General features: G+C 40.2%; 1 protein-coding gene across 3 annotated transcripts; it reads right to left on the bottom strand.

Moving 5' to 3' along the window:
• Window positions 1-351: 351 nt before the first annotated feature.
• On the bottom strand, window positions 352-20,471 carry FBXO30 (F-box protein 30). Of its 3 annotated transcripts, XM_028723598.2 has the most exons (7): window positions 20,242-20,470; window positions 11,533-11,573; window positions 11,161-11,260; window positions 10,131-10,162; window positions 9,010-9,114; window positions 6,583-8,647; window positions 352-3,195 (listed from the first exon to the last, which is right to left on the bottom strand). In XM_028723598.2, exons 5-7 carry the CDS (start codon window positions 9,072-9,074, stop codon window positions 2,992-2,994), a joined length of 2,334 nt encoding a protein of 777 aa, XP_028579431.2. In that variant the 5' UTR covers window positions 9,075-9,114; window positions 10,131-10,162; window positions 11,161-11,260; window positions 11,533-11,573; window positions 20,242-20,470; the 3' UTR covers window positions 352-2,991. The 3 variants fall into 3 exon arrangements, with proteins under 3 accessions (XP_028579431.2, XP_028579436.2, XP_028579437.2); XM_028723603.2 differs by lacking the exon at window positions 11,161-11,260; XM_028723604.2 differs by lacking the exons at window positions 10,131-10,162; window positions 11,161-11,260 and having other exon boundaries at window positions 20,242-20,471.
• Window positions 20,472-22,439: the final 1,968 nt, after the last annotated feature.

Here is a 22,439-nt window from a genome sequence, read left to right as displayed (position 1 = left end):
AGAAAATCATTAATTGTACTTAGCAGCTTTGAAAAACTAACAATAAATTGCAGCTATACTCTCAGTTTCAGACCCAAATTGGTTCAATAGGAACCTAGGGAGTTGTCTTATATAGTCATGCCATCAGTCCATTTAGTATTGTTTCAGCTACGCTATCTATTACTGTCAGCAACCCTCCAGGATTTCAGAGGGGATACTCCCAGCCCATTGTGGAGATTGAGCCTAGGACCTTCCACTTGCAAAGCAAATGCTCTACCCCCACCTCCATACCATGGCCTAGCACAAATAGCATGAGGATCATTAGCACAAAACACAACATCCTAGATCAAGGAAAAGCATGCACTAAAGAGAGAAATGGCAAATACATTTTATTAAGATTATGACAGACATTGCAAAAAAATGGCATTAACTGAAAACATTCAAAGGAGTGTGGGGTTGGTGAGAGAAAGGAATAGCTAGAAAATGTAAATAAAGGCAACCAATTGGAACAAAGTACTGGGGCAGACTTGTGTATTTAAAATAACAAGATACAGTACAGGAGAAAAAGTCAAGTATTGAAAAACTACATGCCACTGTTTTGTTTAAAAACTGCATAGCAGTATGAAATACTGATATCCTAGATTTGCATTGAATTTCTGCACACAAGAGTATACCAAACAGAATTATTTAGCATTAATGTTTTAATAGCTCTGGATTAAAGTTTAAAAAAACCCACAGTATCTAAATTTCAAAGTAAAAGTGCACAGTATTGAGAATGAAGTGTTCAAAAAGCTAAATGTGGAAAAATGAATCAATTTTCCTCACAGATACAATTACTTTTAGAGATAGGGAGCCTTCTAGTGTAAAAGGCCTCGTGTTACAATATTTGTCTCAAAGAGGCCGGGGCATATTTTTGCCTATCTCTATATTTAACCCCCCCCCAAAAAAAAAAACCCCACAGTTAATACTTAAGTACACACTGGTGAGATATTTGATGGTTAAAGATTAGTGTATACGGAAGTATCTTGTAAAAGCTGTGGAATGGACATTCTTGGTTGTTCCTGGGCTTACATCTCTGTTTTGGAGAATGGCAAGTTCCCACAGATTCTTGAAGAAATGTCTATACCTGGGTACTAGAGATTTATTGGTTGTAAGAGCAGTATACATGAATTTACAAAGAATGTTCATAATAATGTCCCCTTCTCAAGTTTTAAAACAACTAAAATTAGAAGTGTTCTATTGATTGAAGAAAAATTATGCAGGATTAAAGGAAAATTCTCTAGACCCTTCAAAGAGAAAGGCAGCTTTGTGAGAAAAGTTAACTGATCCCAAGATGCACGCATTACCAAAAGCCATGTAGAGCAAGCATTTGTGTTCCTTAATGGTATCAATATATGGCACTAGAGAATGAGGCTGAGGTTTGTTTTTCAAAAAATGGGGCAACTTGTTATGAAAAAGGCAATTATTTCCCAGATTGGAGTCATATATGCTGAACATATGAACTCCTGGATCAAGTACTTAAATGATTTCATTATAAACATTTCAAATGTAGCCATTTTTATAACCATCTTTTTTTCAAAATGGAACACCCTTTTAATACAATCTTGGTTTTAGTCTATGGCACAAGCTCAAACTAGCAGTATGGTATAAAGAGAGTTATGGTAGTATAGTTAAAGGCATTCTTATAATTACAGTAAACATTCAACACAATGTCCTCATTATGGAAGACTGGAAAACCATGGAGTCATGATAAAGATGAACATGCATTTAAGATATGCTGTTTGCAATGAACAGGTTTTCATCTTATAAAGATGGCATGACACCTCTAGCCTAAAAGCATTTGCTTAGAAGCAAATTCCAAATTTCAGTGGAACCAACTTCAAAGTGTGCTCAGAATCAAGAGTCCTATGCAATTTAAAATAGCCTGGAAGCAACTAGTACATTTGTAGACATGTTAACAATAAAATGTATTACACTGAAACCACAAAACAAGCCCTTCATTAGATCAATGAATTAAAAATTGTGGATCCTTTGTAGCTAATTTACAACAAGCAACATGAATTTTGTTCAAGTTCACCTTTTATCAATCTTTGCCAACAGAAGATGGGAGAAAATTTATTAATCCAAAATGCTAGTCTAGGTATACATTTAAGTCTGAAATAAAATTAACTTTTGTTCCATTACACCAGGGCTGGGGAACCTGTGGCTGAACTGCAGTTTCCATCATCCCTGATTTCTGGCCATGCTGGCTAGTTCTGATGGGAACTGGAGTGCAGAAACATCTGGAGGGCTAAAGGTTCCCCAGCCCTACATCAGACTCTTAGTTGCAGCAGCCTTTGTTGACCATCAAGTAAAAGTGTCATTAAAAGGAATTCTGCTTCATTAAAATCTGGAGTTAGTTAACGGACTTCGAAGAGCTTTGATTGCGCCCCTTACTTACTTGCATCAACACCAAAAGCACCCAACCTATGTAAGTCTTCTCAACTAGAAACTTAACTAGAAACAGTGTTACATACCACTGAGTCAGCTTAAATGAGCACAGCAATCTTTCGGAAATGGAAAAGATTGTTCAAAATATGCACTGCTAAATGCTAAGTAGCAGTCAGCTTCTCACTTGTATCCTTATTTGCAAAGAGACCAAATATATGCTGTTTGGTCAGATTCCTGTTTATACAATTGTTCCGGTCTGAATGTGCATACCTCTAGAAGTGAATAAAAAGAAACAGAACCGTAAGTCAGAGAAATCCTTAATGAAAAGTTTACAGATAGGAGTTTTATATAAACTACCCTGTCCAGCAAGTTCCATTGTTTCAAACATTAAGGCAACTTTCATTAATTCTAAGCAGACAGTATTATAAAAAATAAATGCCACTTCAAAAATTTATGTACATAATGACAGAGTAGATTTACCTAGAAATTGTATTTAGTAAATTAATAAAGTGTCACAAAGTATTACATAGAGGTTACATCAGGTGCTTGAGTGTATGTGCAATTGGAGTAAATTCTTCGTGTTTAAAGTACAGGTTTCAAGACAGAGCGCAATGACCGTCCTTCTTTTGTAAGTTCTCGTGTGACACACATACATGGTAGTGGTACAGCTTCCTCCCGTCTCTCTACAGCATTATAACTGCATTTCTTCAAGTGGTCAGCCATGCTTACAATGTCAGCAAATTTCCATTCGTTTACAGTACAAAAAGCTGTGCTGAATCGCCACACCTAGAAAATAAATGTTTCTTATCAAAGTGCATTTAGTTCTGCTTTTTCAGGGTTCAAAGACTGCATTTATAAGTGTTTGGAAGCAGTGTTTCCCAACTACTAAGTGCATGGCAGTACAGCAGCAAACACAAAACCCTAAGTTCATAAGACAATACAGTGGTCTGATCAAGAAGCTACAGTTTTATTATCAGAACTGTTCCCCCAGCTCCTCATCCTCCTTTTTGGTATGGGAGGTAACTGGCCAACATTGCAACTGGGATTGATTTTTTTGCTAACCAGTTACTGCCAAACCATGGTTTTAAAATATATTCAGATGAGGGTTTGATTATCAGGTGTTGGTGTACAGGTGAAACTCGAAAAATTAGAATATAATGGAAAAGTTCATTTATTTCAGTAATTCAACTTAAAAGGTGAAACTAATATACGAGATAGGGACACAGGTGGCGCTGTGGGTTAAACCACAGAGCCTAGGACTTGCTGATCAGAAGGTTGGCGGTTCGAATCCCTGCTGCGGGGTGAGCTCCCGTTGCTCAGTGCCAACCTAGTAGTTTGAAAGCACGTCAAAGTGCAAGTAGATAAATAGGTACCACTCCGGTGGGAAGGTAAACGGCGTTTTTGTGCGCTGCTCTGGTTCGCCAGAAGCAGCTTAGTCATGCTGGCCACATGACCCGGAAACTGTACGCCGGCTCCCTCGGCCAATAAAGCGAGATGAGCACCGCAACCCCAGAATCAGTCACGACTGGACCTAATGGTCAGGGGCCCTTTACCCTTTACCTAATATACGAGATAGACTCATGACATGCAGAGCGAGATATGTCAAGCCTTTATTTGTTATAATTGTGATGATTATGGCGTACAACTGATGAAAACCCCAAATTAACAATCTCAGAAAATTAGAATATTAAATGAAATCAGAGCAATATTGGACCTCTGAGAAGTAGAAGCATGCATATGTACTCAGTACCTGGTTTGGGCCCCTTTTGCATCAATTACTGCCTCAATGTGGCATGGCATGTATGCTATCAGCCTGTGGCACTGCTGAGGTGTTATGACCAGGAAGACCAAGATGCTTCAATAGCAGCCTTCAGCTCTTCTGCATTGCTTGGTCTCATGTCTCTCATCTTTCTCTTGGCAATGCCCCATAGATTTTCTATGGGGTTCAGGTCAGGCAAGTTTGCTGGCCAATCAAGTACAGTAATCCCATGGGCATTGAACCAGGTACTTTTGGCAGTGTGGGCAGGTGCCAAGTCTTGCTGGAATATGAAGTCAGCATCCCCATAAAGCTTGTCTGAGAAAGGAAGCATGAAGTGCTCCAAAATCTGGTAGACGGCTGCATTGACCCTGGACTTAATGAAGCACAGTGGACCAACACCTTCTGATGACATGGCTCCCCAAATCAACACAGACTGGAAACTTCACACTGGACTTCAAGCATCTGGCATTGTGTGCCTCCCCATTCTTCCTCCAGACCCTGGGTCCTTAGTTTTCAAATGAGATGCAAAAGTTGCTCTCATCAGAAAAGAGGACTTGGGACCACTGAGCAACAGACCAGTTCTTTTTTTCTTTAGCCCAGGTAAGACGCTTCTGACGTTATTTCTTGTTCAGGAGCGGCTTGACAAGAGGAATACGACATTTGAAGCCCATCTCCAGGATCCGTCTGTGTGTGCTGGCTCTTGATGCACTAACTCCAGCCTCAGTCCACTCCTTGTGAAAGTCCCTAACACGTTTGAATGGTCTTTTCCTGACAATCATCTCCAGGCTGCAGTCATCCCTGCTGCTTGTGCACCTTTTTCTTCCACACTTTTCCCTTTTGCATAACTTTCCATTAATGTGCTTCAATACAGCACTTTGGGAACACCCAACTTCTTCTGCAATTACCTTTTGAGGCTTTCCCTCCTTATGGAGGGTCTCAATGATGGCTTTCTGCACAACTGTCAGGTCAGCAGCCTTCCCCATGATTGTGCTTCCTACTGAACCAGACTTGAGAGACCATTTAAAGGCTCAGGAACCCACTGCAGGTGTTATGGATTGAATAGCTACTGCACCTTTTCACAATAATTTCCTGAGATTGTTAATTTGGGTTTTCATCAGCTGTACGCCATAATCATCACAATTATAACAAACAAAGGCTTGCCATATCTCGCTCTGCATGCCATGAGTCTATCTCATATATTAGTTTCACCTTTTAAGTTGAATTACTGAAATAAATGAACTTTTCCACGATATTCTAATTTTTCGAGTTTCACCTGTAGATGTAACACTAGCCACTTATCGCCAAAAGTGAAGAGTGTGGGGAGGAGGGAAATGTTCTTCCTGGCAATTAAGCCTGTGAGATGTTATGAACTAAAGTGTAATGGTTTGGCAACCAGAAAACCTTTCATCTGCATCCTTCTTTCTTAGCAATAAGAAGCTATGGCAAGAGTAAGTCAAAATGAAAGACTCAAATAATAGTTATCAGCAGGCATCCTTCCTCCTGCCACAAACACATTAACTTCTATGGCAATTTTAACCACACTGGATCCTAATGATTAGCTGCCTCAAGAACCAATCTTTAATGAAAGGCAGGATATAAATATTTTTAAAGGTACAGGGCATTATTAACACATTCTTAATCCACAGATTTTGTCGCAGCATTCCCTTAAACCATGTGGTGCTCTTTTATTCTCAAATTGTTTTAGATCAAATGTGCTAGTCTTACAGAGATAGCCCATCTACAAATATTTATTAGGGTTGTGTTTACGTTTTACTACTTAAAAGAGTTATGTTCAATATTTAGCTTGTGCTCACTATCATAACCTTTTACAGATCCAATTCTTTATAAACTCACTACAAACTCCTGCTTCAGCCAGGGTCCCACACTGTCCAGTGCCACTTGGCTCATCCAGCATAAGTCTCACTGCCATGTCCATACATCAGCTTTGGTCTTACCTCTGATCAATTAGCACACCACACAGGCTAATGTTTTCTTTGCTTACTCTCATTACTTTGCTGCCCACTCTATTTGCTATAGGTGTTCGCTAGCCACTGGTTGACAAGGCTAGGGAGGAATCTGACCTGTGTTCCCAAGGGGCCATTTGCTTCCAGGGTCTTTTGCCTTTCTCGCAGCAAACATCTTTGTTGCTTTGCTTTCATACTCTTGAATTATTAACCTGGTCACAACTGGTTTGTCTAGTGCTGGGGAACTAGGCAGATCATAGCCCAGGGGTTTATGGGGCACTAGAGGCTTCCTGTTCAAAAAGCACAATTCTAACTTTTAGTTCCTCTTGTATCTTTATTAGCAGTGATGTGGACCCACCATGCTTGGGAGACCTCAACCCATAGACAAAAGAACATACTAATTCTAAAACATAGGTAAAGGCAATTCCATGTATAGTTATGCATACAAACCTTTTCTTTTATTTGCCACGAAGAACTTCCATCTGGGTATGTCCTCTTTTCCCACAGCAGTATGACCATTCCTCGTGCCTGTAATAAACTTCCGCACACATCCCTCATTAATCGCGACACTCGTGAAAGCTGACATAAACTAAAACCATCTAGAAAACCTGCAATGTGTTGTAGAACTTCAAAAGGCAGATTACTCAGGTGGTCACTACGCAGTCCTAAACAGCATCTCTTATCAGGCTCCGTCAGCACAGTAGATATACATGGCTGAACCCCAAATGACCGAAGGTGCCGATCATGAATAATCTTTGCCCCTTGCGTTGAAGGACAGAATCTGCGTTGAGAATATGTACATCCATAATACGCCAGAGGACACCTCTGCTCCATCCAGCCGTTGAGGCCAGCATGAATGTCACCATGTACATTCTTAAAATGCGAAGGAAATTCATTTCGTCTAAACAACTGTCCACAAACAAATGTAAACATTGAACGCTTTGTTTGGTATCTAGCCACACATTCTAGCACCAAGTCTAGCCCAAGAGTCTGGAAAGGGCTTGGATTTGAGAGCTGTGGATTTGCATGATCGCATGCAGAGGCTGAAGCAATTTCCCCTACCATTGTATTTGTGGCCAGAATTGCAGAAGGGAGAGAAAACGTCTGCGTCCCAAAATCAACACGGTATCCATCAATAACACGACTATCAGATATTCCCCTACCACCGGGAGAGTCTCCAAGACAAAACAGCAATGCTGCTGTGATTAAATCTATTCCATGAAGACCCATAGGATCTTCTGTTATTTCCAAATCTGATGTATCCACTGCTTTGTCTTCCTTTGGTGCAGATATGTAGTGATTTGCAAGGAAATTATAGGTACGATGAGGAATTAAAGAAAATACATCTATGCTTCTCAGTCTGTCTTGTTCAATTTGTTTCTGTATCAGTTCTTCATTACAGTACTGTGGCAGATATACATGATTAACAGTGCCGTTAGACAAACTGTGGAGAGGTAATTCTTCCTTAAGTTGTGTTGCTACAGGAATAGGGCTGCAATAACCCAATGCTTCAACATGAGAAGCATTACATACACCATTTGCTACATTAGATTGGTCAGAATTACACATACCAAGTTCTTTACTCTCTTGCAGTGTATCTGCGCTTGTATTGTCTGCATGAAAGCCATTGCATAAAGAGGTATCAAGACCCATATTCAAATTGTACTGTTGCATGGTGTCGTAACAAATGTCACTTGAGCCATTTTGTTCCAACTGCGCATTTTGATTCAAGATATCCAGGTGAATACCACCAACTGCTCCCATGTTATCTTCATCTAGACAGTCAAGTTCTACTTTATGCATTCTACTACAATTTTGCTCTTTTGGCTGAAAATCTTCACTTGTTTTAGGTGGTGAAATGCCAAGCTTTGAGCTTAACATGCTTATGTCTCTAGTAGCAGTGTTCAGGATATCTAGAGCTGTAGCTAAACTCTTTGTAGTTTCCACAGTAGCTTGATAAAGTGCACCATAAGACTCTTCATCTACAGGCATCAAGCCATTTGAAAGTGCAGCATCTGGGGCACCTGCAACAGAAGTCTGTTCTCTGGATTTTACCACCTCATCACCTGTTTTCGATGTCATAGTTGCTACTTTGAGAGATTCAAGGAGCATTCGTTGATCCTGAAGGGCAAGAGCCATGTCTAACTGTTCAACTTCATCAACATCTTTACTAAGATTCTCATAAGATTTTCTATCTGCATAACTGACAGGCCATCTGTTCCACTCCATAGTGCAGCATACCACACTTGCAGGGCAAATTTCTAGATGTTCAGCAATTTTGTTTCGGGCTACAGTAAATGGACAGCCAAAGCCACTGTTGAGACAAGGCACTCTTTCAAGTGGGCATAAAAGGCGATGCTCTGCAGCTTTGCATGAATGAAACACTGCTCCACAAACCAAAGGACAACCAATCAAATCACAGGAAATGCCAGCCTCTGGTCTGGTCATACAACGCCGACTAACACAGTTGACGCAATGTAGATGTTGATGTTCTTCCACGGTGGCAAGTTCAGCTCTAGGAAAAGAGGAAGATAAAGCAGACCAAATGTCCATATTTGTTTTTAAGCAAGCATCAGACTTGTAGCAAAGTACTCTCCTGGTTATATAAAATATCTGCAAGTGCCACTGTATGCACACTGTATGTCGTTGTATGTAGGAGATTTGGCTACTGCATATAAAAAATCATAATTTCACATGTTTTGCCAGTCAATCTTTGCATTCAAAAGCATTTCATTCATTCCAAAAGAGAAACTATTTCCTAGGAGCTCTGCTCAGTGTTCCACAAAATTTATAGGTTTGGGATTTTACTACCATCCCACATTGACATTTCTAGTCCTTTTTAGTGGTTTTTAAAAGCACTGGATCATTGAAACTTACTTGCGTTCAGGCACACTCAAAGCAGGCACAGTAGGAAGTCCTCCCCCCGCTGACAGTGTAAACATGGTGACAAAATCACTTCACCGCTGCAAAGTCCTGTGGCACCTGTTTCCAAGATAAATTTTGATCAAACCCTAGATAACATCAAAGCAAATTTGCAAAAATAGGATATTGTCTGGGCGTATACAAATGCAGCAAACAAGGCTTTCAAGCTAAGACGAAAGTTATTTGATAGTTACACAAAGAAGCCCTTTGTTTATTATGTTAAATTTCAAAATGGTATTTTAGCTCCCTCTAGTGATCAAATAATGAATAATCAGCTAATATGAATTTTCAAGGACTTCAATGCCTTTTAAAGTGGAAGGAACCCTGTAAAGCTCTTCACCAACACACACCTGTGTGTCTGCACAAGATCTATAAAAAGGCACTACAGAAAAACTGTTTGATCTAGGCTTAAGAATGTATCTTCCCAACAAACATAAAGTGAGCAATGAGTTCTTTCACGTTTGTCTAATACCACACACAAGTTGATCTGCTAAGATCCTTTGATGGAAAGGTTCTTTACATGCTAAACAATGTAATTGAACCCCCAAATTCTTGATCTCTTTTAATTTTTTTGCAGGAGAATTTGGTGTGCTAGAAAATACTAATAACGAGGAATAAGCTATAATTTAGAGACCATATCCACCTCTTAAATGCATAAAAACTAACTTGAAGGTAGATGCTTCTGCAATACGACCCCAGGTCCAGGTCTACTGAATATGTTTCAGTAGAGTGTGATAAATGGTAACAGCCTAATCACATTGTATCAATCCTTTCCCAACTAAGTTCAGGATTCATACATAGGACTATTGAATTTTATCTTAACAAGTACATTGCAAGCATATTACAAGCACATTACAAGAAATGTGGCTATGGCTGTGAAAATGTTTTCAATGCACCTCCCATTCAAATCCAACATGTGCCTTACTACACTGTCTCTGAATTAAAAACTGGCCCCTGAATAAGCCAATAAAAAACTAAAAGCATAAGAAACCAAAAATGTATTTTAAGCCCAAATGTTTCACCACCAAATTTAGGAACTGTATTCTTCAAATAAACCAAATCTCGTCAATACGTACTTGAACTTGCTCCTCTAAGATTTGGAGAGTCCCTGAAATAGAAAAAGGTTGACACCCATCACTTTGACAATACCATCATACCAAAGAAAGAGGGCATCATTGAGGAGTCCTATATGGCATTAACAGTATTCTAGTCTCTTGCTTTACTCATGTGTCATTCAAGGATGAAATTAACAGATGCAGTAAAGAATCACACTTGGTCTTACTCCAAAACCATGCAGACACCACACACGAAGACGAGAGCCATATAAGGTAACTGCTTTCTTTTCATCAATACTTAAAAAGATTCAGGCCCAAAGATTAAAATTGTGACAATATATGCACAAAATTCAGCTTAACTTTTAAAAAAGCCATATTTCAGATAATCCAAGGTGGGTACTAATCATTCAATGCAGCTCCACCCCAAAGGGATTCAGGAACTTAAGAATTAGTGAAATTTTCCTTTTTTATTATTATTCCTCCTCCCTCTCAATCTCTTTGCCTTCTGTGCCATGTATTTTTAGATCAAGGACAGGGAACCTCAGGCCTCTCTACCTGGTCCTAGATAAGAAAGGGAGGGGTGTGCAAGTGTGTAAAAACTAACCTACTGGTACAAAGGTAAAATTCACATTCATTGCCCTGCTCGTTTTTGTCTCTGGCCCTGCCCACCACTGGCATGAGGTTCACACAGAGGAGAATGTGGTCCTTGGGCTGAAAAGCTCCTCATCCCTGTTTTGGATTGTAGGTCTGTGGGTAAGGTTGTTTTCTAGTTCTAAGCCACTCTGGGAGCCCTTTTGGCAGAAGAGTGGGATAAAAATGCTTTAAATAAATAAAAATCAGCTTAGCTAAAGCCACCTAGTGAACTTGCAACAAATGGAAGAACTCCTCAGCTCACAAGCCATACACCAGCCCTTAGAGCAAATTCTGCTACTTATAAACGCAACCAAAATAGCAAGACGTCATTTTTCAAGCTTCAGCTCTATCTTCTCTTGCTCAAGAAGTGGTTCAGTACTGGTTTTGAACATCCCTATGATCAGGAAAACTGTCTCACCAAATCAAGACCTTCCAAGGGACAACAGAGCAATGAGACTTTTCTGTGTAGACTCCATGCCTATAATATGCAGATGAGGATAATCCCACAGCTAAGAAAACTAGGAAGAAACAGAATCAGATATCAGAAACTATGAGTTATCATATCCCTTTCCCCCTTTATGAGATGAGAAAATTCAGTGACTTACGCTGCTAATTACATCTATTGCAAGAACTACAAAATTGATAAACTCTTATGGTTGAAAGCATCCAATTATGATAGCAGCATATCTGATGAAGTTTCCCCACCATTAGTTTTCCCATTCAATGTATTTCCTTGTGTTTTCTCCCCACCCCCCACCCTCCAGCCCCCTTGTTATAAGAGCTTACTTACCAGTTTGTTATTGCTGGAATAGAGTTCTGGTTGATTTTTTCCTGTAACAAATCATTTTCAGTAAAGTTAATTTTTTTAAAATAATATCAACCTTTAATTATAGTATACTGACTTGATTAGAAAATATAGATATAGATAGATACACACACACACACACACACACACACACACACACACACAATCTTCTTAACACCAATGTAACATTCTTTCACAAGGCAAGTTTTTTGCTAGACTAGCAGAGAAGATGTTGTCCATGTGTGGACATTGCAATCAACTGTGGAAACAGCCTGCTATATACCAATGAACCTTAGCTGTGTTTTGTGAAGCTGCTTCAGAAGCAGTAAGCACAGAATGGAATAAGCATGTACACACACACACACACACACACACACACACACTTTTCTGTTCTAAACTCCACTACTCCCTTAACAAATAAGTCACTGGGGGTTTTACAAAACATGTGGGCATATAAACTGTTGTTATGATTTTCAATATTGCAATTCAAAGCACATTTCCATGGAAGTAAGTTCTATTAAAATAAAGAAATATATGTGAAAGTAAATATACTTAGCATCCAGGTAAGTTAAATTTATAGAACACCAGACAACTGATAATAGAATGCAGTGCTTTGTTGGTATTTCACAATGCAGTACCATGCCGTTCTTTTCATGGTTGTAATATTTTAATTCCTGGTAATCCAGGTACTAAACCAGTTTCCACAGTCAGATGTGATGATCTCGTGTTTCAGTTCAGTGCATGTGACAGTAAATCCCATAAATGCTACTCAAACATCATATTTGAACTCTGTCCATAAATTGTGACCTGTAGAATTTTCTTTTTTATACCAATATTTTATTATTTCTCAAGAGGCATCTCAAAATGAATTATATGCATAATTAACAATTTGTTTTTAAAGCTCCACCTCTGAAAAGCGTGCATTTAAAATAGTTTACAGGGTTGGAAAAATATTATTCCAATTCCTAGAAGTCAGAAAGTACTTTCAAAGAATAGCAAGAAGAAGCTGTTACAGGTCACTGCGTTAATAGTGCGACAGGAAGGGTTATATGGAGAGAGAAACAGAAGTGATCGAGAAGTAAGAACACAAAGAAAGCACACTGGAACAAGAAGGAAAGGAAACAACATACTGGTAGAGCAATTTATGTGGTGATGTTCAGGGAAAAAGTTAACCAATGCCCTTAGCTCAGTTCTACCAATAAAAATGATTTTGTATGCTGGTTTAGGAGCAGAGAATTGCAGGACTCTTGGCTGAGAGTCCTGCAAGACCTGCTCCCTGTCTTTTTCCACCTGGCTTAAGAGGATGGGACCCTGATGGACTCTAGCTACAAAAGCTGAGGCTGCTTAAGAGGCCAGAGACCATCTTGGCTACCTCTTAGTGCAGACCTAGGTCATCAAGCCTCAGCTTCCAGTCGCTGCTCACCATGAACCAAGATTGGCAGCAACAGCAGTAGATATCTTCTAGGCTTATGATAATATTTTATTCTTTTGCTAATTGTGCTGTTTTAAATGTACATTTTATATTTGACTTCCTTTAGTAATGTTTTCTTTTTGAATGTTTAAGAGAATATTTTAGTTTCCTGTTAATTATGCTCCTTTGAATGTATACTTTATATTTGTATACTGCAGTGATGTTTTATTTTGGATTGTTTTATTTGATGCTGTGGTCAAATTGTTACAAGGTTTTCAGTTCTTTTTAAAGCAAGTATGCACACAACGCCTGTGCATTATTTTCCAAGAATTCCCCTCCCAATCCCTCTTTGCTGGTTGCCAGCACTGGTATCTTAGAGAAAGGGCCTGCAAAACCTGCAAGTGCCAACACCGTACCTTTTAAAATTCTAACAATTCAAAGTATTATTTTTCATAGAACTAACTACACTACATTCACTTGGAAGAGCAAGGTAGTTGAACTACAATTCTGGTGAAACAAACATGGGAAACATATTTCAACCCGCTCCTAGACACTTGCTCACCAAAACCCAGTCTTATTGACCATTGTGAAACCCAGTCTTATTGACCAATCAGTACGGTAAGATAACAGCTTCTGATATACTGGTCTCTTACTAATGAACAAACCTAGGCAGAACAGCTGCTCATTTCTGATTAGGCAATGTCAGCAACTGGGTTCAGTTCATCTGAGATGTTGAAGTATGCGTGCTTGCCTGTTACCAACCAAGAAACCTAAAAATACACACAGTTCTGGTGAGATGTACACTGCTCTCAGAAGGTACAGATCACCTGATGTTATTGTACATACTACAATCAGCTGACTAGAGCTCTCAAAGTGTGTTTGGAACCTCTGCTGCCAAAACTAAAATTCCAGCTGCAGCAAACAACCCGATGACCAATGTTTGTATGAACAACTAAGAGCATAATAATGACTTGAAATAGAAAGCTCTTGGTATTCAAAGTGTAATTCAACTCCTTCTCTGCTTCTTGTGTATCCAGTTACTATAGCTACACTTTAAACTTTGAACACTGGAATTTTAACAACATGTCAGTGTGTATTTTTCAACCGTTTCATACATTTAATAAAGTACACTAAGATAACTGTTTAAAAGTTGGTGATATGGTAATCTCTTACTAATTGGTTAACTGAGACATCAAACATTCTGGTTTGTGTTAGGTGCAACTCAGAACCTACCCTACACCATGGTTTGCACTTTCAGAACAAGTAAGCTGTGCTTTAGAGCTGCTTGTCTTCTTGTGTTTTTCATCTGCTTAGAACTCAACTTCACTAGTTCATAAATTTACTCCCACCTCCATGAGGAAGTACCGGTAAGCCTCTTGAGACAGAACCATGGAAGTGTGGTTCTGAATTCAGATGTAACAGCAAATCACAGTGAGCCCAAGCTGTACTGTGGAAACCTGCATCAGTTCAAAGTATGGTCTGATATGAGTTTAGCAGCCCCTCACAAATCATAGTTCATAAACAGGTGTAAATTCAGGATTGCAAAACTACGGTAATGTGCTGAAGCCTCTTCACAGTAAGTAGTATTTCAGATTAGTTTGTAAAATCAATTGCTCAAAAATATTGCTTACAAGTTCTAAATTATTTCTGCCCATTTTCAGAATTCAGATCAAAATTACATCACACTGAGAGCTCCACGTCAGCACCTTTCATCATCCTCTTCTTTTCCTCTTCCTAATGTTCAGTTTTAAAGTCTGAGCTGGGATCACTGCTGTGAACATCTCAATAGGGCAACGTGAGCTCTGATTTCCCATTTCAAATATCTTTTTAGAATGGCTGGGCTTCTAAATTTACATACCTTAAGACTATTGGTACAGCTGATACTACAAACCCTCTACAGTATCTTGCCTCCAGAAACTGTAATTAATTTCAGTATCTGGCCAATAAAGTGACAGGAAGAAAATAATAGCATATTGTTTGTTACTGTTACCTTAGTCTATAAATTCATGTACAATGGAAATATTTCTGCAATAGACTTTCAAGTATTTTACAATATTTAGCACATTCAAAAGTAGGCAATAAATTCCTTATTATTGCACATACATATACTACATACAAGTCAAGCAAAGAATGGGATAAAATATCTAATTTTATTTTTCTGTCTTTGCTTTTTAGGTGACGTAGGATTCTGTTTATTTCACTATTTTCAATTAGAATTTTAAGTTTATTACTAGATTACAATCATTTCATTACAAATGTTTAGCTTTAAGATGGCAGTTCAGAATAACTGGTTTTCTTAATGTCTCAGTAAACATAATTGTTTTAAAAATATGTTTTTAAAATATCTTTTTATTAAAAGATAAAAAGTATCTTTCTGACAGATCCGCTTTCATTATCACATGCTTTATTTTCCTAAGTACTTGGTATAGTAGGCTGTTACACAACCATAGCAGAAAAAAAAGAACTCAGATAGATCAGACACAGAAGCACTACTTGGTTAAATTAGCATAGGAACCAAAGCAACGAGTCAAATTTAATGTGTAACACGTTTCTGCACATTTCTCCTCACATGTAGCAGCTGTGCAGAAGTAGCGTATGAAACATTTAAGGGAGAGGGTTCTCTTTAAGAACAACTGTTCTTAAAGAGACAACTGTTCTAGAGTTGGGGAAAAAACAATTGATCACTTAAATGTAAAAAAGCCCATGAAGTCAAGAATAGCTGTGTGTAAGTTCCAGGTTTTTAAACTGCATCCATAGAATATTATGATTGTAGCCTGAGGGCCCTTTGCTCTCCAGCCAAATACCCAATCCCTCATTTGGTTTCAGGCACTATAGGCTTTGCAGTTTGCTCCAGAAATTTTCTGCCTTCTCCTCTCCCAATTACACCACATGGCCTAGATTTTCTTACTAGTCATGTGCCATAATTATAAGCATCTCTGAACAGGAACTGGAACACAGGAGTCATGATGAAGCACGAAGCAAGATGAGGCAAATATCAGAGCAGCACAGACTGCAAGTGTCCAAGACTATCATCCAGTTCACTGCACTGGGAAAGAGGGCTTCCTTATGATCTGGCCAGGTTTCTGTGAAATTCTGGCATCTTAAGAATAGTCACTTCTGTAATTAGTATGAATTGTCGATGATCCATGCCATTATTCTAATACATCAACACTGAAAATACCTGACCTATAGATGAAACTTTTCCTTCTCTGTTAAATGCTACAACTAAATTGGCGTTTCATCTCTATTTGCATTTAAGGATTATAGCTTTGCACAGTACTGTGTTTACACAAAGGTAATCTTTAAAAGAAACATTCAGCTTTAGGACTGGGGTGAGAAATCTACCACACACTTGCCCTAAAGAAGCCACTTATATAGCTTGGAATCTGAGACACTGAGGACATATTATTTTATACACAACACTGAGGACATAGTATTTTAGACACAATTTGTCAAACATTACGTCTAGAAATTAACATAAATTTAGAAAAGGGAGAGGCCCCTTGCTATTGTCTTTCCTTCTGACCATAAGCACATTTGGTTGAAAGTCTACTGTGCAGTCTGTCTTGTGTACTTTATGGTTGCCTGCTGCTGCTCTCGAATTAAGAGCATCATCAGATAGTGACATGTCTGTTTTGCAAAGGAGAGGGGGGAAATAAACCCCTTCCCACCTCACAATTAATGAAAGGAAACAGCTCAAGAAAACAAAAGTAATTTAAAAATGTGGGGAGGGAATGGACACAAACATGGAAGTGTGACATGCCAAATAAAAGGAATAAAAATACAAACAAAGTGAAGTGGCAAATGGCAGTAATAAAACCATTAAGGAAGGTGTGGATATAGTTACAAACAAAAGAAAGCAAATATCAAAATAAGAATGTCAGGGAGCACTATCAGACTTATGCCTGTGTTAACATTAATTCTCTAATCTTAGTTTTAATATTCAAGGGTAGGGGTTTCTGAAACAATTTATTTAACTGGATGTTCAGATCCCACCTCCTTTTGGTTTTGCCTGTGCTCCTGCCCAAATGCAACTCCAACACGTCTCTAAACAACCACTGAAGCTCTCAACCCCCCAAAATGTTCCCCAACCCTGTAGTAAAGGCTATTTCATGTATCTTGTGGTGTATAGCCACCCATTTACTAATGCCTTATTTTTAAGCTTAATAATAATAATAATAATTTATTTATATCCTGCCCATCTGGCTGTTTCCCCAGCCACTCTGGGCAGCTTCCAACAAAATATTAAAATGCAATAATTCATCAAATATTAAAAGCTTCCCTAAACAGGGCTGCCTTCAGATGTTTTCTAAAAGTCAGATAGTTGTTTATTTCTTTGACATCTGATGAGAGGGCGTTCCACAGAGCAGGCGCCACTACCGAGAAGGCCCTCTGTCTGGTTCGCTGTAACTTCGCTTCTCACAGTGAAGGAACCGCAGAAGGCCCTCAGTGCTGGACCTGAGTGTCTGGGCAGAACGATGGGGATGGAGACGCTCCTTCAGGTATATCTATATATTCTACACTGTACCACACATTTACAGCTTATGCTAATAGTATTGTCAGTTTTCACTTGATAGAAATTAAGGGTGCTTATGAAATTTAGATTAAAATATTATAAAAGTGGTCAGTTCTCTCAAAATGCTAGTAGCTAAAACACCTGGCAATGTGTTTTCAATATTTCACAATTACGCAGATACTGCCTACATTCCTTCATTATGGTTCTGGACACCGAGTGTGTTTTGTACCTATTTGTTTTTATTTTAAATATCTGTAGCCCAATGGATACTTTCAGACTTTGGATTTAATTTAAAAACAAGATACTGGTTTACTAAATATGCTGGCTTGTTTTTGCTGATATGCCCTGTTCTAACATCTGCACCTACAGAAAGAGTTCTATATTGGGGCCTAGGGCACAGACGACGCACAGAGAAAAGATGATACACAGAGGAAAAATCTGCATCCAGCTTCAATAGCTGTAAAGTTTGCTGCTACTTGCTGGATTGGAGAAACACATGCAGCTTTGAACAGATGGTCAATGTGGTTAGGTCTGATGGAAACAGATTCCAGACACCATTAGCCATCTCAGCAAGAGCTGTCAGCACCCAAACTCTGCTCAACACAAAGCTTGTTGCATAGAGCAGCATGTCTATAGTCTGTAGCTGTCTGTCACAGTTTCTAGATTGGGAATATAATCTGATGTATGACATAATGTGGAGAGAACCCCCACCCCAAGGTGTTACTGCCCATGAATTGCTATTTAATATAGTAAATTCCTTTAAAATCAAATGGGCTTAATCTTGAAAAATGTGGTTGGGATTGAAGTGTTTTCAGAAACAACTTCACAGATCTAATGGCTTAATGTACTACAGCTGGGCAATAGTTTCTCCATATGGTTTCCAAAGCTATGTAATTTCTGAAAACTCTGGAAGTACTGCAGGACATCTTTAAGAGACATTAAAGTAGTATGTAAAAATAGGAAGCTGCCTCAAAGCTTGCTTAAACACATACATATTACGTTATCCACCCAGTCACCACATCTGCCACCCCTTGATTGCACCCAAAATAAAGGATGTAGGGAGAAGCTGAAGGAAAAGGTTAAAGTTTGTGAATACAGAAGTTCAGTGCCAAACCTCAAATACTGAATGACTCCAAGACTTATTTTCAAAGAGCTGCTTACCATTGTAACAACTTATTTCAGATAAAATAAGAATTATCAGATATATATACAAACCATGTCGCTTAAAGAATTTCACATTTAATAATGTTTTATTACAGGATTATCCCCCCCACCACTCTTTTTAAGTTCAGGCTTAAGCCATATACTTCAGCATAACTCAAGTCCCAGCTATATTCTTTCACTATCATTTTTTTTTTTAACTACGCAGCACAAAAACTACAAACTGTACTGTTACAGTAGATGCCAACAAAATGTGACAGGGAAATTCTTTGAGAGAATTAAAGTAGTGTTCATATTCCTCTCTGAACAATAGTCCCTATGGTCATTGTTTGATGTCTTTTCAAAAATCTGACAAGGTTCTCTTATTTCAAAATTACTACAATGTCTCCTTTCCCAAACTGTAGCTTTTACTCCATTCTGCTTTCAGCTTACAAACGTTTACAAAACATTATACCCATCCATTCATTTTCAATAGGCGATTGATTATTACAGACTCTTCCATATTAGATATGTAGGGAAAATGTTTCAAGAAGAAGCTATTCCAAGAATCAATACCGCTTTCCATTGTGTTCTATTCCTCCTTATAACAAGTGACAGGCAGAGCCATACTCCTTCCCTCCCACATGTTTAACATAGGGAACGATGCTGTCTCCTTTTAAGGCTCAGGCTTAACCACAGGACAACCCTCAATGGAGCCAAGTCATCTAGGGCAGAACTGCCCTTGCATTTAACCATTTATTTTTAACACACACCCATATAGGAACCCAGGGAAATCCCCGCCGGTGAATCGAACACGCTTCTCTGTACTAATTTGTGTAACACCTTCCCTTGAGGCGGGGACGATGCCCTGCAGCAGCCGCACCAACACACCCCAACTCACAATAGGGCTTTTCTGACCACTGGGTGCTGGGCGTCTGTGTGTGTTGTGTGTGTGTGGTTGAGCAGCTCCGCATATTACTGCCGTAGCCATGCTAAGTAATCGGCTCAAGGAGGAGGCGGTCCATTCCCCTCTGTCCATTGTTTCCATCTACACCGAAGGGGAAAGAGAGAAGAGGAGGGGCGGGCAGCGAAGAGAAGGGAAGGAGCCAGCGACACAGGCGTATCTTCCCCCTCCCTCCCTGGCACCCACCCCTACCCTCCTTTGAGACACGTCTTTAAACACAACGGGGGGGGGGCAAAAGCAGCAGCGCCACTGCCCCAAGGAAAGCACCTCCCGGGGCCTCCTCAGAAAGGACCGCGCCAGCTGTCAGCCAGTCATTGCCCCCCCTCCGGCCCCCGACGACCACCATCACTCCCACCCCGGTTCACAGCCCTGCGAGAAGGTGGGCTGACCGCCCAAGACCAGGCCGGGCCCGTCCTGCTCGGGCAGGAGCCAGAGGGGGACCCCGCAGCTCCACACCACGCATCGACCCACCTCCCTGCCAGCCGCCATTTGTTTACTTGTCGGCCGGCAGGGAGCAGCAGTAGCAGCAGCCGTAGTTCGAGCCCACCGAGGGGAGAAGAGACAGACAGACAGACAGACAGACAGACAGAAAAGCCCTCAAGACGCGTCCCGTCCCGCGTCCGTGTTCTCGTTCTCTCTCTCACACACACACACAAGACTCACCGCTCGGTCGCTCTCCCGCCTCCTGCGCGTAAAGCAGCTCGAACGTGGAGGGAGGAAGAGAGAGGAGCAGGCGAGAGAGGCAGCCGCTCCCCCGGACGCCCTGAAGATTCGATCCGGTTCCGGTGAGGGGTGGGGCGGAGGACTTGCCAGAGCAGGCTCGCAGCGGCGCTTTCCGGCTACGCCGCTCGCTCCCCCCCCCCCCGCGCTCTCTCTCTCTCTTCCCCGGCTGCACGGTGGCGGTGGGGGGAGCGGGTGTCGTAAAGGAGGGAGGAGGAGGAGCAACGGGAGTCCTTGCGGCCGGCAGCGCCGGTGACGCAGCGAAAGGAAAGCGAGCTTCCCACCGGGGGAGCGTGACCGAGGCTGTCCCGGAGTCCGGCGACGCCTCCGCGTCGCTCTCCCTTATTGAAAAATACAAGGGCGCCTTGCATTTTATTCGCGGCCATTATATTAGAGAATAATGCTAATTTACAACACTAGTATAAGTTATTATTCCGGAGGATAATGGCCCCGGAGGAGTGCAAGCAACTATTGCGGGAATAGTTTTATTTTGTTATCATCATCATCTTCCTTATTACTTACGGAATTAAGGCTGTTGCAGCCGTACTCTGGAATTTGCTTCTGAAGAAGCGACTGCTGCTCCCCGGTTCCAGGCTTCTTTCGTACATGCTCTGCTTCATATATGATGAGGGAAAGGACCGGGGAACTGGACTATTTGTTCTGAAAGGCATGATTTCCACTGCATGCAGATGCAATGGGATATATAGCGATGCTGTGCGGAAGGAAAAGTCCTTTCCTCTGCCAGAGAAGGCCCGTGGCATGGTAGTACCTGCGGGCAAGGGGGAGGTCTGCCCTGCTTCGAGTTTCTTTATTATTATTTCAATAGTTTGACAGATCAACCTATCTTGCCACATAGTAAAAATTCAAGAATAAAAGACAATTTCCATGGTACCTCTTCATTGTCCTCCTAAAATGAGACTGCCTCATTCTTTTCAATGGCTGGCTTTGCACTCTGTAAGCACTCTGATGGAGGCACTTTTCTGCATTATTGCATTTTCCACTATTCTGCTACTGAAAGATTCTGGGGTGAAGGCTGCTGTCATAGGGTTCAATTCTTTGCTGGTATTTTTCTGAACCTCTTATCTCCTCTTACAGGGCACTTGGATTTCTGCTTACTATCATTACACCTTGTTTGTTGATGGTGTCATTTCCTTACTTTGAAATACAGTACAGTAATCATATCCAAAACTGGCAAAGATATGTCCCTGGACATGAGAGGCTTTTGGCCTTGCTGGGCTTGGATGTGGATCACAGTCACACACAAAAAGATGTACAAATTCCTTCATGTTACTTGGAAGCAAAACTAATTTGTGCATGTTTTGTGTGTGCCAATTGTCAAAATGTCTGGAGCATTAGCTAATTTAGCTGTTACGGTCTGAGGGTATGTTCCTCCATATTTTCTGTTGGTATTCTTCTATCTGCATTTGTATTCCTTCTGTAGAATTGCTACTACTACTTCTTCTAGTTACTATTTGCAGTTGAGCAAATGTTCCTCAAATAAATGAGATTTTTCTTTATTCCCAGAAGATGCCAAATTTCATTTGCAAATATGCGCAGCTGGGTTTTTATGTGACTGAGTAAAGTATCCTGTTAGGATTATGATATTTATTATATTAAAGTACCGGTTATTATTAGATAATAATCTGTTTCACCCATTTGCTAGCACCTTATGAGAATATATGTTGCATTAGGGAACCTATAAAACAAGGGTGGTCCTCTGGATATCATATCTGACAATTGGCCATGCTGGCTGGGGCTGATGGTAGTTGGTTGGAGTCCAACAACGTCTGGAGGTCCACAGGTTATTTATTTACTTAAATCATTTTTATCCCAAAAAGAAAAGAACTTGAGAGGGAGTTAGAAAAAAGAAAACTCAAGCACTGTTTCTTAAATACAGAGTTCTTGTAATGACCAGCTGGAATAGAAGAATTTCAAGAAGAGCCAAACGTTGCTGGTCTTTCAGCAGACCCCTGGAGTCTGATGGAATGGCTGCTGTGAATTATAGTTGCATGGTGACTTGTTGAGCTATAAAGAAATGTATTGTGCTGATAAAGCCCAATCCCCTTCTCCTTGGCATCTTGAAGATGGGTGGTAAAGATGGCTGGAGCTCACTGCCATCAGAAGGGCTGTGGAGACAGAAC

Source organism: Podarcis muralis, chromosome 3, assembly GCF_964188315.1.
Source record: "Podarcis muralis chromosome 3, rPodMur119.hap1.1, whole genome shotgun sequence".
NCBI classification, from domain to species: domain Eukaryota; kingdom Metazoa; phylum Chordata; class Lepidosauria; order Squamata; family Lacertidae; genus Podarcis; species Podarcis muralis.
Note: the sequence above shows the minus strand (reverse complement) of the source record. Positions and strands in the feature narration are given on the sequence as shown.